At 45.7% G+C, this 23,010-nt stretch overlaps 2 protein-coding genes across 3 annotated transcripts in view; both read left to right on the top strand.

The window, feature by feature from the left end:
* Positions 1–23,010, top strand: part of LOC123754361 (ADAMTS-like protein 5) — a 116,108-nt gene that overhangs the window by 48,095 nt on the left and 45,003 nt on the right. The gene's annotated exons all lie outside the window — the stretch shown is intronic.
* LOC138366040 (uncharacterized) overlaps positions 1–23,010 on the top strand; it is a 29,729-nt gene that overhangs the window by 6,249 nt on the left and 470 nt on the right. The window contains exons 2-4 of the mRNA XM_069326764.1: positions 5,190–5,730; positions 13,841–14,163; positions 22,802–22,987. Coding sequence (XP_069182865.1) covers positions 5,190–5,730; positions 13,841–14,163; positions 22,802–22,987 — 1,050 coding nt within the window. The remainder of the gene's footprint in view (positions 1–5,189; positions 5,731–13,840; positions 14,164–22,801; positions 22,988–23,010) is intronic.

Genomic DNA, 23,010 nt, shown 5'->3' with positions numbered 1-23,010 from the left:
GAGAATTACACAACTACGTCACCAAAAGGAAATTGAGCAAATAATATTGTAAATTAATCTTAAAAACAACAACAAGCTTTGGACCGCAAACATCAAAAACATTTCTCAGGATCGAACCTAAATATCAGTACTAAAATAAATTCAACATAAACCATCTTTCTCACCCAGCCACTTGGGCTGGACGGTAGAGCGACGGTCTCGCTTCATGCAGGTCGGCGTTCAATCCCCGACCATCCAAGTGGTTGGGCACCATTCCTTTCCTCCGTCCCATCCCAAATCCTTATCCTGACCCCTTCCCAGTGCTATATAGTCGTAATGGCTTGACGCTTTCTCCTGATACTTCCGTTCCGTTCCCTTCTACTTCATGATAAACACATTTGGGTTAAGACGGTGATGTTGGACGGTGGACGGGACGAGGAGGAGCCATTTTCCACCCGAGACGGTAAACGTGTCGTGTTGTCACTACAAGTTATTCTCGAGATGTCTACCTTGTGTAGCTTCCGGGGATCAACAGCCCCGCGGCCCGGTCTCTAATCAGGCCTCCCGTGGGGGGAAGGGTTGTTTAGCACAAATCGACACCATAGTTTTCTGGGAAGGATAGTACCAGTATACAGTATTTGATTTGATTAGAGTTCTCTAATGTATGACTAGGGTGAAAGTGAGGGAGAGCCAAGGGTAAGGTCTCTCTCCAACCCGTTCTCGCAAATTCGTAAAGTCAATATTGACTTATTAACTACGTGCATAGGTGATATACTAAACATAATAGATACCCTTAAAAAGATTCATAGAAAACACCGACCTTACCTAACCTTGTTAGTATCTTAAGATAAGCATATTATTGCTTCGTAATTACAATTATTACTTAACCTATACCTATTATAGGTTAGGTAATAATTGTAATTACGAAGCAATAAGATGCTTATCTTAACATACTAAGTAGGTTAGGTAAGGTCGGTGTTTTCTATGAATCTTTTTAAGGGTATCTATTATGTTAAGTATGTCACCTATGCACATATTTAATAAGTCAATATTGACTTATTAAATTTGCGAGAACGGGTTGCTCTCTCTCACCCTCAGGGAGTGGTTGGAAATTACGCAAGATTACTGACGAATATACATATCAAACAATATACATAAATAATATGCATGGCAAACAATATACATAAAGAATATACATATCAAACAATATACATAAATAATATGCCATACAAAATACCTAGCAAAACATAATACATAAATACATGGGAAAACAATATACATAAGATATATAGCAAACGATATACATAAATCATATACATAGCAATATACATAAGCAACATACATAGCAAATAACACGTAGAGAGCGCAACAAGGAGGAAGAAAGAGGTAGCAAGCGCCCCGCTCCTCGACCGCGGAATATAATCATCGAACACCTTTGCGGCAAAAACAAGTGAAGTCTTGGGAGCGCATCTGGCGTTTACGACACATCGTGGCGACCCCGCGGGGGCAGAAGTCGTACGATAAACGCCTAATGAGACGTATATAGTCCACATCCGCAGAGATATGACCGCCAGACGGCGAGAAGAACGAGAGAAAATTAAGGAGAAAAACTAAGAGGGAGAAAGATAAGGGAAATGCTAGTAGCGAGGGCATAAAAACCTTGTCTAGGTGGCCGCGACGGGATCCTACACGCTTATCTTGTTATCTTGGGATCCAAGTTGCTTCGTCCTCACCTGAGGTGGTACCAGCGACTCTCTTTTGTTTTCCCCGGCGGCCGTAAACAGCACTTTACTTATGATTGTTGCAGCATCCCATATTAGAAGAGCATAATAGATTTGTAGTCACTTTGGGATCTTAGGATGTATTACGACCTTTGCTCAACACTACTTAAAAAAAATAAAGTTTATACCAATGTGTTAAGTGTTTTTATAAGTTATCATCTCTTGATGGTCTACCTCAGTGCCAGTGCAATAATGAGTGCTACGACAGTGTACAACGGGTGTGTGCTACGACAGTGTGCTACGGGTGTGTGCTACGACAGTGTACAACGGGTGTGTGCTACGACAGTGTACAACGGGTGTGTGCTACGACAGTGTACAACGGGTGTGTGTTACGACAGTGTACAACAGGTGTGTGCTACGACAGTATACAACAGGTGTGTGCTACGACAGTATACAACGGGTGTGTGCTACGACAGTGTACAACAGGTGTGTGCTACGACAGTATACAACAGGTGTGTGCTACGACAGTATACAACGGGTGTGTGCTACGACAGTGTACAACAGGTGTGTGCTACGACAGTATACAACAGGTGTGTGCTACGACAGTATACAACAGGTGTGTGCTACGACAGTGTACAACAGGTGTGTGCTACGACAGTGTACAACAAGAGAAGCCACATATACTAAACGGTCAGAGATAAAACGCTAAAATGGTCATAACAGAAAACGACAATTCGTCTCAGAGAACCCAATTTCCACCTTTTTGTGACTCAGTAAAATACATCGACAAATCTTAAGTGAATAATAATAATAATAATAATAATAATAATAATAATAATAATAATAATAATAATAAAAATAATAAGCAGTTTATGAACGCGATCTGAGGTGCTGCATATGTAATTTCTTTCAATGATATAATGAAAAAATGTATAAATGCAGGCGTTTCTTGTGCTCTATCGCAGTAGAGGACCTATTTCTGCTCTATCATCATTGGTTGTGGCGACCTATTTTAGCAACGTTGGTAGAAGTAGAGTACAATAAAGGACCAAGCTGGGACTGACGAACTACGAAGATTAAGCCACCCAAAAGGTGGCACGGGCATGAATACCCCGTAAGTGGTGGCCCTTTGGAGCCATTACCAGTATCAAGAGCTGATACTGGAGATCTGTGGAGGTGCGACTGCACCCTGCGTGACGGGAGATGTCTCCCGTGACCAAGCTGGGACTCCCAGGAAGAAGATATCAGGGTAAGCGGCGGCCGGTCAGGTGGCCATGACATGCGGCGCCTTCCACCGTCTCTTGCGGGTTATTAAGGTCACACAGTGACCACTGACCGCCCACCAACTACACTTTACGTCTGAACATAGTCCACGACTAAAGTAAAGTGTGTGTGTGTGACACCTCAGATCGTTACGACATCAGAGGGATAGCTACAGATCAGACACTCATTTTCTATCATATTTACTAGGGAAAACTCGTGCCTTGAATATACAATATTATATATAGAGAGAGAGAGAGAGAGAGAGAGAGAGAGAGAGAGAGAGAGAGAGAGAGAGAGAGAGAGAGAGAGAGAGAGAGAGAGAGAGAGAGAGAGAGAGAGAGAGAGAGAGAGAGAGAGAGAGAGAGAGAGAGAGAGAGACGAATATTGCTCTAGACTCGGCTACCCGGGAACAAAAAATTGCAAGTATCACGGGCTATGGTGAGCCCTTAGTGGACTTACCTGGCTCAGGAACGGGGCTGTCACTTCTGCTGGGAGCTGAGGCCCAGATGAAAAAGTTTGACTGCTCGGACTGGTGACCGCCAACGAGTTACCAGCGTTTATGTAACTACGTCACTATGACCACAATCAGACAGCTCGGCGGTCAGGAAATAGATGCGTGAAAGGTTATAATAATAATAACAACATTGAAAATAGCACCATTATTTCCTGGTGAGATTAGAGGCGTTGTCTTTGGCCCGAGAATGAGCTGACGAGGCCGGACGCGCGTCACAGCCCCGGCTGTGACATTATCACCGGTAACATTGGACGGTGGACTTGTATAAATTCAGAGAAATAAAAATTCTAAATTTACATTATTCATAATTATACTGACATGTTATGTTATTATTAAAGACTTTAACTCATGTAAAATAATGTATTTAAATTTTGTCTAAGCTAAACTGATCTAAAAATAATGTGTACAAGGTTTAGAAATAATGATTTGATTGGCTGAAACTGTCCAATGAAACGTCACCGAGGACGTAAACAAACTGTATTTCTCAGTGTATGTGGACCCCGGAAGACCCCTAACGACTGGGGTCACGTCAGACCCCAGTCCGCTGCCTGCTGTGGGGTCTGGATACACGACAATGTCCGAGTGTGGCGGTAACTTGTCGCCCCCCCCCCCCCCCACGCCCTCCCTCCCAACACGACCTCCACGCCCCCTCCTCTGCTGACGCCGGAGGGACGGCTGCCAGCCTCCCCGGTCTGCTGACGCCGGAGGGACGACTGCCAGCCTCCCCGGTCTGCTGACGCCGGTGGGACGGCTGCCAGCCTCCTCGTCTGCTGACGCCGGAGGGACGGCTGCCAGCCTCCTCGTCTGCTGACGCCGGAGGGACGGCTGCCAGCCTCCTCGTCTGCTGACGCCGGAGGGACGGCTGCCAGCCTCCCCGGTCTGCTGGCACCTCTCTACATCTGCACACTCTTCAGTTGAGAGTTTTTCTTTATATTGAGAAAGTCACGTCGCACAGTGGCGCCAAAACTTTCCTCATTGTCAGTTGTCCAAACACCTGCTGCTGCTGCTGGTGGTGGTGGTGCTGCTGCTGCTGCTGCTGGTGGTGGCTCTGCTGGTGGTGGTGGTGCTGCTGCTGCTGGTGGCGCTGCTGCTGCTGCTGCTGGCGCTGCTGGTGCTGCTGGTGGTGGTGCTGCTGCTGCTGCTGCTGGCGCTGCTGGTGGTGGTGGTGCTGCTGCTGCTGCTGGCGCTGCTGCTGCTGCTGGCACTGCTGCTGCTGCTGGCACTGCTGCTGCTGCTGGCACTGCTGCTGCTGCTGGCACTGCTGCTGCTGCTGGCACTGCTGCTGCTGCTGGCACTGCTGCTGGCACTGCTGCTGCTGCTGGCACTGCTGCTGGCATTGCTGCTGCTGCTGCTGCTGCTCACGCATCAAAAGCCTTCCGCTGGGAAAACCTCGCTGAACTTCCAACGTTTTATAGCAAGTTTTAATATCGGTAAATTTCTCTCGTATCTGTGAAGGCTTTTGATGGCTCTTTAGTACTGAACTGTTGTGTAATATGTTGAAGATATGATGTAATATGTGTCCAGCTCCCCCCCCTCCCCCCCCCCCCCCTCTCCCCCGTGACCTGCCGTCCTGACACGCAGCTGTATGCAGCTGCTGCAACAGTGTGAGTGACCTGTAACATATATGACTAACATATATGACTAACTCATAACTGTTAGTTCCTCGTGATTTCATGTTTTATCATTGTTGTTAATTTTTCAATAATTGGCAGTGTCGGAATTGACAGTGTCGGAATTGACAGAGTCGGAATTGACAGTGTCGGAATTGACAGTGTCGGAATTGACAGAGTCGGAATTGGCAGTGTCGGAATTGACAGTGTCGGAATTGACAGTGTCGGAATTGACAGTGTCAGAATTGACAGTGTCGGAATTGACAGTGTCGGAATTGACAGTGTCGGAATTGGCAGTGTCGGAATTGGCAGTGTCGGAATTGACAGTGTCGGAATTGACAGTGTCGGAATTGGCAGTGTCGGAATTGGCAGTGTCGGAATTGGCAGTGTCGGAATTGACAGTGTCGGAATTGGCAGTGTCGGAATTGGCAGTGTCGGAATTGACAGTGTCGGAATTGACAGTGTCGGAATTGACAGTGTCGGAATTGACAGTGTCGGAATTGACAGTGTCGGAATTGACAGTGTCGGAATTGGCAGTGTCGGAATTGGCAGTGTCGGAATTGACAGTGTCGGAATTGGCAGTGTCGGAATTGGCAGTGTCGGAATTGACAGTGTCGGAATTGACAGTGTCGGAATTGGCAGTGTCGGAATTGGCAGTGTCTCATACCTAACAGCTGCTCATAGCTGTGAGTGCCTCGGGTGCCAGCTGCTGACATTTAAACAGTTTAGCCAACAATAACCTCGCCCATTTATGTACTGATTATAATTATCTAAATTCATTTCCAATTATAGTTGACATCAGTTTCAGCGTTCATTATTCTGGTGAAGCTGCTCTGGTGAAGCTGTTCATAAAACACTTATTATTAACGAAACTGTTTGGACGCCATTAGTTTATATATATATATATATATATATATATATATATATATATATATATATATATATATATATATATATATATATATATATATATATATCGGCTCTCAGAGAGCCACATCTCCACTACCTCAGTCTTGTAACACTTGTCTCCTCTGTGGGTCAACCTGACCTCTGTGTGTTTACACATGAATAACTCGAACACTTGTTCATGTCCGACTGATTCACAAGGCTGGAGAGTTGTGTTGAGGGGCATCCTGGGGAAGAACTGAGGCTTCGTCAACGCAACTGAGGCTTCATCAATGCAACTGAGGCTTCATCAACGCAACTGAGGCTTCGTCAATGCAACTGAGGCTTCATCAACGCAACTGAGGCTTCATCAATGCAACTGAGGCTTCATCAACGCAACTGAGGCTTCGTCAATGCAACTGAGGCTTCATCAACGCAACTGAGGCTTCGTCAATGCAACTGAGGCTTCATCAATGCAACTGAGGCTTCTTCAATGCAACTGAGGCTTCGTCAATGCAACTGAGGCTTCATCAATGCAACTGAGGCTTCATCAATGCAACTGAGGCTTCATCAATGCAACTGAGGCTTCGTCAATGCAACTGAGGCTTCGTCAATGCAACTGAGGCTTCATCAATGCAACTGAGGCTTCATCAATGCAACTGAGGCTTCATCAATGCAACTGAGGCTTCATCAACGCAACTGAGGCTTCGTCAATGCAACTGAGGCTTCATCAATGCAACTGAGGCTTCATCAATGCAACTGAGGCTTCATCAATGCAACTGAGGCTTCATCAATGCAACTGAGGCTTCATCAATGCAACTGAGGCTTCATCAACGCAACTGAGGCTTCATGAATGCAACTGAGGCTTCATCAATGCAACTGAGGCTTCATCAATGCAACTGAGGCTTCATCAACGCAACTGAAGCTTCGTCAATGCAACTGAGGCTTCATCAATGCAACTGAGGCTTCATCAATGCAACTGAGGCTTCGTCAATGCAACTGAGGCTTCATCAATGCAACTGAGGCTTTATCAATGCAACTGAGGCTTCATCAATGCAACTGAGGCTTTATCAATGCAACTGAGGCTTCGTCAATGCAACTGAGGCAACCAAAATGTTCTTCATGGACTCTGACGTCACAGGTGAACATCTGACGTCACTCTGCCTGGTTTACTGCAGCGTGCAACATACATAGTGCTCACCTTTCCAGAGAAGTACGAACCCAAGCTAACTTAACCTCACCGACCGACTCGTGAAAAACGTGCATACTCGTGAGCAGTAACTTGTCAAAGGTACCCTGTAACTTGTACCTTGGGGCCCATATGATACAAAATCAGATGTACCAGTTGAGAGATAAAGTTGGTTTGCAACAGTAGTCCTGCATGATTCACTTGTCATCAAGTGGAATGTTAGCCGTCATGCAAGCTCTTAGGCAGTAGTAGGTCTACATTATTCTCACAGCGAGGTGAAGGAACCTTTGACGTCATCGGAGCTTTTGTCAAGAGCTGTTGAATGTGACGTGAGAGCGGGGGGGGGGAGGATGATACCTAAAGCTAACAGGAAGTAAGTAATTGTACAGCAACCTTAATTATTGTTAGGGGGGAGGGGGGAGTGGGGTAGCTGCCGCCACTGCCATTAGCAACACCCACTTACACCTCACCTTGCTCAACCATTACTTAATTCTTGTACCCACATACAAGCCGGGGACCAGGGTGGACAGAGACAAACTCTTCAGCACGGGTGGGACACGAACAAGGAGACACAGGTGGAACCTGAGTACCCAAATGAGCCACAGAACCGTTAGAAAGAATTGTTTCAGTGTCAGAGTAGTTAACAAGTGGAATACACTAGGCAGTGACGTGGTGGAGGCTGACTCACTACACAGTTTCAAAATGTAGATATGATAAGACCCCAGTAGGCTCAGGAATCTGTACACTTGTTGATTGACGGTTGAGAGGCGGGGCCAAAGAGCCAGAGCTCAAGCAAGCACAACTAGGTGAGTGATGCCTAGACACTCACCTGGTTGTAAACCAATTAGCGGGCCGTGTTCCAGGAAAAAACTAGAAAGGTGTTACTGTGAGGTAAGAGAAGGGAAGGGACACAACCCGATAATGGAGGTGTAAGGAAGCTAGGGCACTCAACTGTGTAAATATAAACCTTAACAGACTGACCATTGTTCATCACGCTTCGAGACAATACCACGACAACTAAGACCTTAACTAGTCATTTACAGAACCTGTTGACGTGTCGATATCAATAAACATCAGGCACACAGACCTTACATTTACTTGCGTTGTAGTCAAATAGCCACCTTCCAGACTCCTGCATTTCCTCACTCGCTCTGTAGCAATATACAGTCCTCACTGGTGCCCAACCACTTGGGTTGGACGGTAGAACGACGGTCTCGCTTCATGCAGGTCGGCGTTCAATCCCCGATCGTCCAAGCGGTTGGGCACCATTCCTTTCCCCCCGTCCCATCCCAAATCCTTATCCTGACCCCTTCCCAGTGCTATATAGTCGTAATGACTTGGTGCTTTCCCCTGATAGTTCCCTTTCCTTCTCCATCCATCATATTCACTCTTACTAATATGTCATTCACAGATATCTTCCTCCTTCCTCCAGATATCTTATCTATGTGGTGGTGGAGCAGCTGCTCGTTAACAGGTGGTAGTTAGGTCGTTTACCCGCGGCACTCACCTGTCTCTCTGTCACACGTGTATTCCTCTACAGCTTCTTTGTAATTGTTCGGGTCCTCTTCCGTCTCTCTTCACCTGTTTACTTGCAGACTCCATTTGTTAGCTCTTGGGCTCCGGCTCTCAGATGTTCTGGTTCACGACCTATTTTCTCTGTTATATCTATTATATACATATTTTTTATCGCACACATTCACACGCAGATAAAGATATAATGTTTGACAGAAAAGTAAGTCGGGTATCAGCACTTTAGACAACTAGCGGTTAGAAAGGAGAAAAGCAATTCCGACCAGCTTCAACATACCCTGTACACAATTACACACACATATGTATATACATATATATACATATACCTACACATATCCACATATATATACATACACCTATGTCTCTCCTACTTTGACAGGGTAAGATAGCTTCTGTAGAAACTAGTGTGATGTTAAACACTTTACTACTGAAGTTGGTAAAGATGAGCAACTTTACCAACGCGTCGCTCCCCTTCTCTTACACGACGCTGTAAATACTTCACTCACGTACCACAAATACAAATACTCTCCTCTGAACCTAAACACCTAACCTAACCTATGCCTAACTTAACCTAACCAAACCTAACCTATGCCTAACCTAACCTATGCCTAACCTAACCTATGCCTAACCTAACCTATGCCTTACCTAACCTAACCCAACCTATGCCTAACTTACACCTAACCTATACCAAATTATACATTAAATCTTTGTGTATAATAATATTTTATATATTTGAGTACAAACATTTTTAAATACACAGTATGATAAAATTGCCGAGTGGGTGTGAGGGGAGGGCCGCCGCTCTAACGAGCCTTGGCCCGAGGGTAACAGGCCGCAGAGACAGTCCGCCCTCATCATCATAGCCTCAAGACCCGCAACTTCTCTGACATAAAAGATATTTCAGTAACATCTCTGACATTAAAGAAAGTTAAGGGTCCCCGTAGTAGGGTCGGCTTCGTTCTCGACTCACAATCAAGATATCCGGGTTTGAATACCCGGCGGGACAGAAATGGTTGGGCACATTTCCTTTCATCTAATGCTTCTGTTCACCTAGCAGTAAGTAGGCACTCAGGAGTTAGTCAACTTGTTGTGGGTTTGTATCCTGGGTGGGGTCAGTAATTCGGTCGGGGGGGGGGGGTTGAGCTTCATATAAGTCCATAAGTCTGCCGTGTATGAATACACACTGGCTGCCTGTCCCCCAGTGAATTATTATATATTTCCTTATATTCCCCTGGGTGGTTACATGTACAGTACCTGGGTCCCCAATATTTTGTATGTTCTTGTCATGTCTTCTCCGTGTCTACTCTTAGCAAGTGTCGTGAGCCTAATCCAACCTAATCTCTCCTCGTAGTTCATACCAGTCAGCTCGGGTACTAGTCTGCTCCCATACATATGAACATTTTCCAATTTAAATTTAGTTTTGTGCTTGACGAAATATGGACACCATGCTGGAGCTGCATACCCGAAGATTGGTTTGACATATGTGATATACGAGGTTCTGAATGAGTCCTTACACAAGTGTCTAAAGGCCGTTCTTATGTTGGCCAACCTGGCACATGCCGCTGATGATATCCTCTTGATGTGGGCTTCAGGGGACAGGTCCAGCGTGATATGAACCCCCAGGTCTTTCTCACTCTACGATTCTTGAATAATTTCATTTCCCAAATGGTACCTTATATCTGTCTTCCTGCTCCCTACACATATCTTCATTACATTACATTTTGTTCGGGTTAAACTCTAACAACCATTTGTTGGATTGTTCCTTCAGTTTGTCCAGGTCTTCTTGAAGCCTCAAGCTGTCCTCCTCTGTCTTAATCCTTCTCATAATTTTGGCATCGTCAGCAAACATTGAGAGGAATGAGTCTATACCCTCCGGGAGATCATTTACGTGTATCAGAAACAGGATAGGTCCAAGTACAGAGCCCTGTGGGACTCCACTGGTGACTTCACGCCAGTCTGAGGTCTCACCCCTCACTGTAACTCTCTGCTTACTATTGCTTAGGTACTCCCTTATCCACTGGAGCGCCCTACCAGTTACTCCAGCCTGTTTCTCCAGCTCATGTACCAGCCTCTTATGGGTTACTGTGTCAAACGGTTTCCTATAGTCCAAGAAAATGCAGTCCGTCCAGCCTTTTCTCTTGATTAATCTTTGTCACTTGATCGTTGAATTCTATTAAACCTGTGTGTGTCCATGTGCGTGAGCGTGTGTGCGTGTGTAGGGGTGGGGGGGGGGGGGCTGTAAACGAGTGTTGTGACAACTCATCAGCGTCGTGTAAAAACTCACACAAAACACAGTTCTGGTTGTTATGTTTTGCCTCAATGTTTTTAGCACTATATAAGTAGTCAGCATGTATTACCTTGTGGCTCCTCTGTGTTGAGTTATTGGTTACTGACACTTCCTCTCTCCCTCTCTATCATCCACTACGGGGTCACCATAGCCCGTGCTACTTGGAATTTTTTGTTCCAGGTAGCGAATCTTTAACAACATCTCCATCTCTCTCTCTCTCTCTCTCTCTCTCTCTCTCTCTCTCTCTCTCTCTCTCTCTCTCTCTCTCTCTCTCTCTCTCTCTCGTGTCAGGTGTCAGTGTATCACTCACCAAAATAAGACAGTGACGTGATGACGCCACGGCCCATTTCCCCCTCACTTAACCTCCCCCTACCATCCTCCCCTTCTCTCCTCTCTTCCCTCTTCTCTTCCTGTCTCTCACTTCCTCTCTCCTCCATTCCTTAGCCTTCCAACCATCACCTCATGGGATAATACCACTCCACAGGTTACTGTTTTAGGGAGTACTGTGGCGCTGCTGTGGGAGTGGCGCTGCTGTGGGAGTGGCGCTGCTGTGGGGGTGGCGCTGCTGTGGGAGTGGCGCTGCTGTGGGGGTGGCGCTGCTGTGGGGGTGGCGCTGCTGTGGGGGTGGCACTGGTGTGGGGGTGGCGCTGCTGTGAGTGTGGCGCTGCTGCTGTGGGAGTGGCGCTGCTGTGGGGGTGGCTCTGCTGTGGGGGTGGCGCTGCTGTGGGAGTGGCGCTGCTGTGGGGGTCATCCTGAGAGGACTACACAAGCATCCCGGTTTATAACAATAACACACCTGGTTGATGGGGTTCTGGGAGTTCTTCTACTCCCCAAGCCCGGCCCGAGGCCAGGCTTGACTTGTGAGAGTTTGGTCCACCAGGCTGTTGCTTGGAGCGGCCCGCAGGCCCACGTACCCACCACAGCCCGGTTGGTCCGGCACTCCTTGGAGAAAACTATCTAGTTTTCTCTTGAAGATGTCCACGGTTGTTCCTGCAATATTTCTTATCCTCGCTGGTAGGACGTTGAACAGCCGCGGACCTCTGATGTTTATACAGTGTTCTCTGATTGTGCCTATAGCACCCTTGTTCTTCACTGGTTCTATTCTGCATTTTCTTCCATATCGTTCACTCCAGTACGTTATTATTTTACTGTGTAGATTTGGGACTTGTCCCTCCAGTATTTTCCGTGTGTATATTATTTGGCATCTCTCTCGTCTCCTTTCTAGTGAGTACATTTGGAGAGCTTTGAGACGATCCCAATAATTTAGGTGCTTTATCGCGTCTATGTATGCCGTATATGTTCTTTGTACTCCTATTTCAGCTATCTCTCCTGCTCTGAAGGGGGAAGTGAGTACTGAGCAGTACTCAAGATGGGACAGCACAAGTGATTTGAAGAGTACAACCATTGTGATGGTATCTCTGGATTTGAAAGTTCTCGTAATCCATCCGATCATTTTTCTGGCTGACGCAATATTTGCTTGGTTATGCTCCCTAAACGTTAGGTCGTCAGACATCATTATTCCCAAATCCTTTACTTGTTGCTTTCCTGCTATGGGCAGTTTTTATTATGTTTTGTACCCTGTATTATGTTTAAGGTTCTCATTTTTACCATTCCTGAGTACTTTGAATTTATCATTGTTAAACTTCATGTTATTTTCTGCTGCCCAGTCGAAAACTGTATTAATATCTGCTTGTAGTTTTTCAATGTCTTCAGCAGAGGTAATTTTCATGCTGATTTTTGTGTCATCTGCAAAGGATGATACGAAGCTGAGCCTTGTATTTGAGTCTATATCTGATATGAGAATAAGGAAAAGCAGCGGTGCAAGGACTGTATCCTGAGGTACAGAGCTTTTAACTGCGCTTGGACTAGGTTTTATATGGTTGACTGTTACTCTCTGTGTTCTGTTCGACAGTAAATTGAGCATCTATTATCCTACTTTCCCAGTTATTCCTATTAACCTCATTTTGTGTGCTATCACTCCGTGGTCACATTATATCGAAAGCCTTTGCGAATTCGGTGTATACCACATCAGCATTCTGTTTTTCTTATAATGCCTCAATGATTTTGTCGTAGTGGTCAAGTAGCTGTGAGAGGCATGATCTTCCCGCTCTAAATTCATGTTGGCCTGGGTTGTGGAGGTCATTGGTTGCCATGAAACTAGTGACCTGACTCCTGATCACTCTCTCAAATACTTTTATTTTGTGGGAAGTTAGTGGAACTAGTCAATAATTTCTTTGCCAATGCTTTGCTCCATCATTGAGCATACTCAAGAGCAGAGTCATTCATCCTACGAGTGAACACACCACCACAGTGACAGTATTAGGCAGAGTCACTCATCCTACGAGTGAACACACCACCAGTGACAGTATTAGGCACCGTCACTCATCCTAAGAGTGAACACACCACCACAGTGACAGTATTAGGCACTGTCACTCATCCTCCGAGTGAAGACACCACCACAATGACAGTATTAGGCAGCGTCACTCCTCCTGTGAGTGAACAGGAGCACTGAGGTCTCTTGTAATGAAAGTCATCTTATGTCTTCTTTGTGGAGAGAGTGAAACAGAGTTCAACACATTTATTTCCAAGGAGATGAATGGACTGTTTCATCATATCGAAGGTCGAGGATTGTGTGAGGATGACGGGGTCTATACACACATCCCATTCGTTGTGTTCCGTCTGTAAATTGAATATTAACAATGTTCATCAGGATGTTGAACAGTGTGTGGGGGGCTCACAGTTCCACATTCTTTGTTCTCTGAACTGCAAGATGATGTTAATAAAGTCTCCGATTGGGCAACAGTAAATACCATGATGTTTAGCAGTGATAAATTTCAGATTCTTAAGATATTGAGAGCATAGAGGGCATATAGTAAGCATAGAGAGCATAGTGAGTATAGTGAGCATAGAGGACATAGTGACCATAGAGAGTATAGTGAGCTTAGAGACCATAGTGAGCTTAGAGACCATAGTGAGCATAGAGAGTATAGTGAGCATAGAGACCACAGTGAGCATAGAGAGTATAGTGAGCTTAGAGACCATAGTGAGCATAGAGAGTATAGTGAGCTTAGAGACCATAGTGAGCATAGAGAGCACACAGAGCACACAAGGGCTCAGCAAAGTGAGGTGGAGACCATGCACCTCCACCTTCAACTTTAAAGACAGATTCGACAAAGAATTTGAGCGTCAGAATAGTTAAGCTAAAAAGCGCTCTCCCCCCCCCCCCCTCTCTCTCTCTCCCTCTCCCACTCTCCCTTTCTCCTCCCTCTCTCCCACTCCCCTACTCTCCAATCTCCCACACTCTCACCCCCTCCCATATTCTTTCCTCTCCCATACAGTGACAGTCAGTGGAAGGCGGGAGACGGGGGGGGCGTGAGGGTCAGTGAGGGGGCGTGACGTGGGGGGGGGGCGTGGGGGGGGTAGAGAGGTCAGATAACTCACAGTTTACCTCATAATTGCACCTCATTATGTAATTATCAGATTTCGACGGAGTGGAAAATGAAGAGTAAGTATTACCTCAGATGTCTTGTGTATGAGCAGGCGCACGCTCGCGCGCACGGCACACACGCTCCAACTAACACGTACGCACACGCACGCGCGCGTATATTAACGCACGCACGCAAAACAAATAAACGGACCGGTTTAAATGTAGTTGTTGAAGCAGTGTTTATACACGGCATTGGGGCCAGCATGACAAGTTGTCATTGCATTCATTAATGGCTAGAATGTCGGGGCTTGGGAGCTGAGTACACGCACGCACACACGCAGTTTCGTACACAGTGTACGCATGCACGTACACAGTTGGGAGAAGACAGAAGAGTAAGGGGAGACATGATCACTACCTACAGAATCCTCAGGGGTATTGACCAGGTAGACAAGGATAAACTATTCAACACTGGTGGGACACGAACAAGGGGACACAGGTGGAAACTGAGTACCCACATGAGCCACAGAGACGTTAGAAGGAACTTTGTCAGAGTCAGAGTAGTTAACGGATGGAATGCATTAGGCAGTGATGTGGTGGAGGCTGACTCCTGTCGGAAAATCCGACACCATTTAATATATCATACAGACAGATAATAGCTGTGTTGTATAAACAAGTTAACCTATAGAAAACGTAACTTGTAGTGGAATTACCGTCTAAAGAAAACGGGATATCATCACCACATACTATTATATTCACCACCTATTATGGTGGGAATTATTCTTAAATACATTAGTCTTAGGACTTTACCATCATAAAAACATCTCATATAAATTAACTTAATTATCAATATTAAAGTAGAGTAAATGTGACCCTTCTATCACTTTCTGTCATCTGGACAATGTAAGCCAGGCGTCAGTGAGGAAGGAGGGGCAGCCATTGTTTATACTGAGACCAGAGGCTCACGGGAGCAAATTCGGCTCCTGTTAATTTTACTTGGACGTAGTGTTATGGAAACCAAAGGTGTACCATTATCAACACGCTGTCAACAAATCAAGTTAAGTGTTCTTCCGAAACCCATGTATCTTTCATTTATGGCCATTAATGTCATTATATAGGGTGACCCGGTTAGAGCACGTGGTAGCCTCAAACTAAAGGTAATTAAACCAGGTCTTCATTGTTCCATGTACAGTATTTTCTCTGATATACCTGTCATATATAGGATTCTAGCTTTACAGCTAGCGCCCTTTTGACAGGTCAAGACGAGGAAGCATGCTTTGTGCATCAGTTACCAGGGTGATGGAAGCTACCTCAAAGAGGGAAAATGTGGTGTCTACACCCTAGTTATACCTGGTGGACTAACCTGCTGTACTATAAGATAAGGAACCTTTTCAATGTATGTAGTTAATACTGTAGTTTGATTGGCTGCATATATATAAATTAATTTAATATAAACCCCCCCTAATCTGTAGAGGATCGATTTGTGAGATTATGAGATTATTGCAGAAATACAGTCCACTTATCATTATACAAATTGCTATCGAAGTATATAAATTAACGTAAATATAAATTCATATAAATTAAATAAATATAAATCTCACAGGTCGGTTCCCACAACTCCATACACAGTTTCAAATGTAGATATGATAGAGCCCAGTAGGCTCAGGGACCTGTACACCAGTTGATTGACAGTTGAGAGGCGGGACCAAAGAGCCAGAGCTCAACCCCCGCCAGCACAACTAGCTGAGTACACATCTCACCCCCCCCCCACACACAAACCACCTATTTGCAATTTTCCACTCTCTATCCTGACCCTATTTCTCCCCCCCCCCCCCCCCCCCGCCCCTTTTACCATCCCTTCAACCTGACAGACAGATTGACTGAATCCCAGACAACCGTTCCTTCAGTCTCCCCTCCCAGTGAGGGGCCGGGAGGGGGGGTGGGATTACCTCACGACCCTCACAAAAACTCTTGAAATTCCTCACCAAATCCGCGAAGCTGATAACTTAAGCCAAAAATTGAATTATAGACATTATAATTATTTGGGTCGAGGCTCTTTGAGAGTGGCGGTGACTTGTGAGCTGAGAGTGGCGGTGACTTGTGAGCTGAGAGTGGCGGTGAGTTGTGAGCTGAGAGTGACAGTGACTCGTGAGCTGAGTGACAGTGACTCGTGAGCTGATAGTGACAATGACTCGTGGGCTGAGAGCGACAGTGACTTGTGAGCTGAGAGTGGCGGTGAGTTGTGAGCTGAGAGTGACAGTGTCTCGTGTCCTGTAGAACCTGTGTTTGATTGTCACTTTCTAAGTTTAAAAATTGAAGCCGTGATCTCTCTCGTTAGCTCAGACAATTCTGACTTTGACGTCCCTCATTTAATCCGATGATTTGGACTCCAATAATGAAGTGTGTTTTGCCCGGGGATTCGCGAATCCTGGCATATCGTGTTAATCATTGATCAGTGTTAGATCATATTAGAAATGGCGACTCAGTCACCAATAGTGTGGTTGGAAACAGTGTAGAAACGGTGGAAGCAGTCATGTGGATTCTCTTGAGCGCAGGCGGGAGAGATACATAATAATTTACACGTGGAAAATATTAGAGGGGCTGGTCCCAAACCTGCACACAGAAATAACACCACATGAGACCAGAAGGCATGGCAGGATGTGCAGAATACCCCCGTTGAAGAGCAGAGGTGCAACAGGTACTCTGAGAGAGAACTCTATCAACATCAGAGGCCCGAGACTGTTCAACACGCTTCAGCTACACATAAGGGACATAACTGGCCGACCCCTCACAGTGTTCAAGAGAGAACTAGATAAACACCTCCAAAGGATACCTGATCAACCAGGCTGTGATTCATACGTCAGGCTGCGAGCAGCCGCGTCTAACAGTCTGGTTGATCAGTCCAGCAACCAGGAGGCCTGGTCGACGACCAGGCCGCGGGGACACTAAGCCCCATAATCATAGCACGGTAAGGAAGCATTTCAGATTCGAGTCACAACGAATTTTCCAAATCTTAAAAAAAAAAGTCGAGAGCGAGAAAGCATGTCAATTGAAGATTCACGCAAGATTCCCAAGGGGTCGAATCCCAATCATAAAGTTGGTGAATCAAAAAAAAGGAGCGGAACTTATCAGAGGAAGCCGCGACCACCTCTCACAGGATCTGATCCAATTAGCTTAGGACCAAAACTCAGGAGAGGAGTTCTGAAAATATTTTATGGAGAGTTGAGACGACTTCGTGATTTGAAGGAATGGGGAATAGGAGAGGGTGATGGAATGGGGTGATGGGATAGATGGGAGAGGTCGAGCTAGGTCAGTGAGTCTGTGAAAATTAAGGCAGGTCATGAACCCATCCTCTCGTATAGTACATTATATTCTGACCTACAAAACCCATAAGGCCACGAACTGTTTGACTAAAAATCACATCGGGTCCTAAAATGGATGCGATATGCCCCGTTTTTTATCCGTGGGGCCCTCAGCTAAGTCAGGTTAGACTCGGCTAAGTTACTGCATCAGTTTAGTGACGTCGTGAACGCTCGAGAAAGACGGGCTGAGGTCAGAGGTCAATAATGTTGGTCAGATGAAGGCAAGGGGATGGGTAGGTTAGCATACCAGAGGCAGCGGACCATGAGTCTCTGACCAATATTGATCTCGCCTGACTCTCCAAACTTCACTTGTTCCTTGACTCCCAGCGGTTGTTACCACTTGCAATATGGCCGACAACGTGCACAGATTATCATCGGAGTTAAGCCTTTAGAGCCGGTCGGCCGAGCGGACAGCACGCTGGACTTGTGATCCTGTGGTCCTGGGTTCGATCCCAGGCGCCGGCGAGAAACATTGGGCAGAGTTTCTTTCACCCTATGCCCCTGTTACCTAGCAGTAAAATAGGTACCTGGGTGTTAGTCAGCTGTCACGGGCTGCTTCCTGGGGGTGGAGGCCTGGTCGAGGACCGGGCCGCGGGGACACTAAAAAAAAAAGCCCCGAAATCATCTCAAGATAGCCTCAAGATAGTGCAACAATGCACAGCTCCATTGCGTCTACTCTTGTTTACCACGAGGTAAACAACCTCGTTGTCCCTTGCAAGGTAAACCAACTGCAAAAAAAATGAGGCATCCAAATGCAACCCGTTCTCGCAAATTTAATAAGTCAATATTGACTTATTAAATATGTGCATATGTGACATACTAAACATAATAGATACCCCTAAAAAGATTCATAGAAAACACCGACCTTACCTAACCTTGTTAGTATCTTAAGATAAGCATCTTATTGCTTCGTAATTACAATTATTACCTAACCTATAATAGGTATAGGTTAAGTAATAATTGTAATTACGAAGCAATAAGATGCTTATCTTAAGATACTAACAAGGTTAGGTAAGGTCGGTGTTTTCTATGAATCTTTTTAGGGGTATCTATTATGTTTAGTATATCACCTATGCACGTAGTTAATAAGTCAATATTGACTTTACGAATTTGCGAGAACGGGTTGCCAAATGTACTATGTTAGATTATTGGCCGCGTCTACCCCAGATTATTGGCCGGGGTAGAGGCGCGGGTCACATCAACATTGGTAGATGTAGATGTGAACATGAATATGGTTCTTAGACGAGGATGAGGACAGTTTAATATCAATGAAAAGGGGGTCCAGATACGACCATGTGTGCGTTAGCCTAACTATTTATTACTGCTTTAATTCTATCTATGTACAGGGCTTTCTATATTTTCACAAAGAATTACACTCAAAACTAACCACACAGATGGAACCTTGAACTCCCATCTCTACCTCTTTGTCAAGAGCTTGACTACCCTCCTGTCAAGAGCTGGACTACCCTCTTGTCAAGAGCTGCACTACCCTCCTGTCAAGAGCCGCACTACCCTCCTGTCAAGAGCTGGACTACCCTCTTGTCAAGAGCTGCACTACCCTCCTGTCAAGAGCCGCACTACCCTCCTGTCAAGAGCTGCACTACCCTTTTGTCAAGAGCTGCACTACCCTCCTGTCAAGAGCTGCACTACCCTCCTGTCAAGAGCTGCACTACCCCTTTGTCAAGAGCTGCACTACCCTCTTGTCAAGAGCTGCACTACCCTCCTGTCAAGAGCTGGACTACCCTCTTGTCAAGAGCCGCACTACCCTCTTGTCAAGAGCTGCACTACCCTCCTGTCAAGAGCTGCACTACCCTCTTGTCAAGAGCTGCACTACCCTCTTGTCAAGAGCTGCACTACCCTCTTGTCAAGAGCTGCACTACCCTCTTGTCAAGAGCTGGACTACCCTCTTGTCAAGAGCTGCACTACCCTCCTGTCAAGAGCTGGACTACCCTCTTGTCAAGAGCCGCACTACCCTCTTGTCAAGAGCTGCACTACCCTCCTGTCAAGAGCCGCACTACCCTCTTGTCAAGAGCTGCACTACCCTCCTGTCAAGAGCTGCACTACCCCTTTGTCAAGAGCTGCACTACCCTCTTGTCAAGAGCTGCACTACCCTCTTGTCAAGAGCTGCACTACCCTCTTGTCAAGAGCTGCACTACCCTCTTGTCAAGAGCTGCACTACCCTCTTGTCAAGAGCTGCACTACCCTCTTGTCAAGAGCTGGACTACCGTCTTGTCAAGAGCTGCACTACCCTCTTGTCAAGAGCTGCACTACCCTCTTGTCAAGAGCTGCACTACCCTCTTGTCAAGAGCTGCACTACCCTCTTGTCAAGAGCTGGACTACCCTCTTGTCAAGAGCTGCACTACCCTCTTGTCAAGAGCCGCACTACCCTCTTGTCAAGAGCCGCACTACCCTCTTGTCAAGAGCCGCCACTGCTCTCGTGTCAAGAGCCGCACTACCCTCTTGTCAAGAGCTGCACTACCCTCCTGTCAAGAGCTGCACTACCCCTTTGTCAAGAGCTGCACTACCCTCTTGTCAAGAGCTGCACTACCCTCTTGTCAAGAGCTGGACTACCCTCTTGTCAAGAGCAGCACTACCCTCTTGTCAAGAGCCGCCACTACTCTCTTGTCAAGAGCCGCACTACCCTCTTGTCAAGAGCTGGACTACCCTCTTGTCAAGAGCAGCACTACCCTCTTGTCAAGAGCCGCACTACCCTCTTGTCAAGAGCTTGACTACCCCTTTGTCAAGAGCTTGACTACCCCTTTGTCAAGAGCTGGACTACCTCGTGTATGTGTTGTTCAGGACAGGGCAGTTGTACAGCGTCCGGAGCACAAAATACATTTGTAATGTGCGAGTGTCTTGTCGTGGCTGCGGCCAGCGCGAGTGTCAAGCTGCTCGTGAAAGTTCGAAAGAAAGTTTGTGAAAGTTTGATAACACCGCAGTTGAGGGAAAAGGCGGTAAAAAACGGCGGCGAGGAAACACAACTTTTGTAAAGCTTTCCTAAAATTACTTATCTGTTTGACAGTGTTTTTAGATTACTTAAGATACGGCCTTATTTTATTCTGCTTCCTTCCTTCACTCCCTCCTATCTTCCTTCTCTCTCTCTCTCTCTCTCTCTCTCTCTCTCTCTCTCTCTCTCTCTCTCTCTCTCTCTCTCTCTCTCTCTCTCTCTCTCTCCCCCACTAGTGACCACTAGTACTAGTTGAATTTTGTCCAAAAGGATTAGATAAATGAATCTAGCACGAATCTTCTATATAAAGTTTTTTACTTGGGAAAGAGATTAAAAGATTAACTCTCTCTTGTTAGTTTTACACCTTTATATATATATATATATATATATATATATATATATATATATATATATATATATATATATATATATATATAACTTTAGAACACTTTCCCACCAGGAGACTCGAACCCTAGCCAGCACAGAAGCCTTCCAGCAACTGGCATAACAGGTACGCCTTAACCCGCTCCACCACCTGCTCAGACCCTTAAAAGAGATGGTAATTTCGGAGTATTTATATACCCCAAAGATCACCACCTCCCAAGAGCACTAGAGCAAGTGAGGGGTCATTTATACGTTTATTTCATCAAGTCCCTGTTAATATGGGAGAACACTGTGTCTATGCTTAAGGCACAACTCTCCTAAACACGAGTGAAGTATACAACTATAGAACACTTTCCCACCAGGAGACTCGAACCCTAGCTAGCACAGAAGCCTTCCAGCAACTGGCATGACAACTGTGCTGGCTAGGGTTCGAGTCTCCTGGTGGGAAAGTGTTCTAAAGTTGTATACTTCACTCTCGTGTTTAGGAGAGTTGTGCCTTAAGCATAGACACAGTGTTCTCCCATATTAACAGGGACTTGATGAAATAAACGTATAAATGACCCCTCACTTGCTCTAGTGCTCTTGGGAGGTGGTGATCTTTGGGGTATATAAATACTCCGAAATTACCATCTCTTTTAAGGGTCTGAGCAGGTGGTGGAGCGGGTTAAGGCGTACCTGTTATGCCAGTTGCTGGAAGGCTTCTGTGCTGGCTAGGGTTCGAGTCTCCTGGTGGGAAAGTGTTCTAAAGTTGTATACTTCACTCTCGTGTTTAGGAGAGTTGTGCCTTATATATATATATATATATATATATATATATATATATATATATATATATATATATATATATATATATATATATATCTATTCAATCTTCTATTTGAAAGATTGAAATAATAATATACTATTAGAGCAAAAAGACTGCCAACTGGCTCATGAAAAACTCTCCTGTCACCAAACAAAACTCCTTCAGAGATATGAAAGGCTTCTAAACCCTCACACGCCCACTTGGAGACTGTCAACCCCAACAATATATAGACAAGACAACATCATCATTATTTTCAAGGCATCTAGCAGTGCACAAACAGCAAGGCTCTATCATGGAACATATAGTTTCTAGACATAATCAGAGCATCACCAGAGATATCTTGACAAACAACACCAAAATAATTGACAAATACAGCGAAAATACAAGACGACATTGGCGAGGCTTTGTACATCTAAGAACTCAGGCCAATTAACACCAATTATTCTCTGCATTCCTTCGACAACACGACCAAATATACTGAATACTTCAACCGTTACTAAAACATAGAAGATTGGTAAATTACAATGGCCTCTTGGCCCATAATGAAGGTGCAAAATTCAACTTCACTTCATCTCCGGATATCCCCAGGCAGCACAAAAACGGAAACTTTACGGGCTCACCATAGTCCGTGCTACATGGAAATTTCATTTACAAGTCGCTAAATCTAAAACAACAACAATTTGAAACCAGTTACACATGGAAAACCACCACGACCCATATAGAGGGTGGTACAGGATCTTTGCTGCTGACCCAGCACCATGTTGCATAGGGTGGAGATTCGCCTGTGGAAGAACCTCATTCTCTCCACCGCCGAGATTTTAGCACAAATCTCCGCCACCGCCAACGTCTCATTGGCCGACATTCTGGTGACAAGACAGGGTGTTCACCTGCTCTTCTACAGCGCTTCGGACGTTAAGAAGCTATTCACCACCGCCACGACCACCCTGCAAGACTCCGCCTCACCCTCACGCCACCACGACGCTACCTGGCGGGACAGGACCGTATTCGCCAGGAATATCAGCACATGATTCACCGATCACCGACAACGACGACGGCGACATCCTCGCCAGCATCTACGCTGACAGCGGTAGCGGTCAAGACCATCTCCAA

This window comes from Procambarus clarkii, chromosome 18, assembly GCF_040958095.1.
Source record: "Procambarus clarkii isolate CNS0578487 chromosome 18, FALCON_Pclarkii_2.0, whole genome shotgun sequence".
In the NCBI taxonomy this organism is placed as follows: domain Eukaryota; kingdom Metazoa; phylum Arthropoda; class Malacostraca; order Decapoda; family Cambaridae; genus Procambarus; species Procambarus clarkii.
This window is presented reverse-complemented; position numbering and strand designations above follow the sequence as displayed.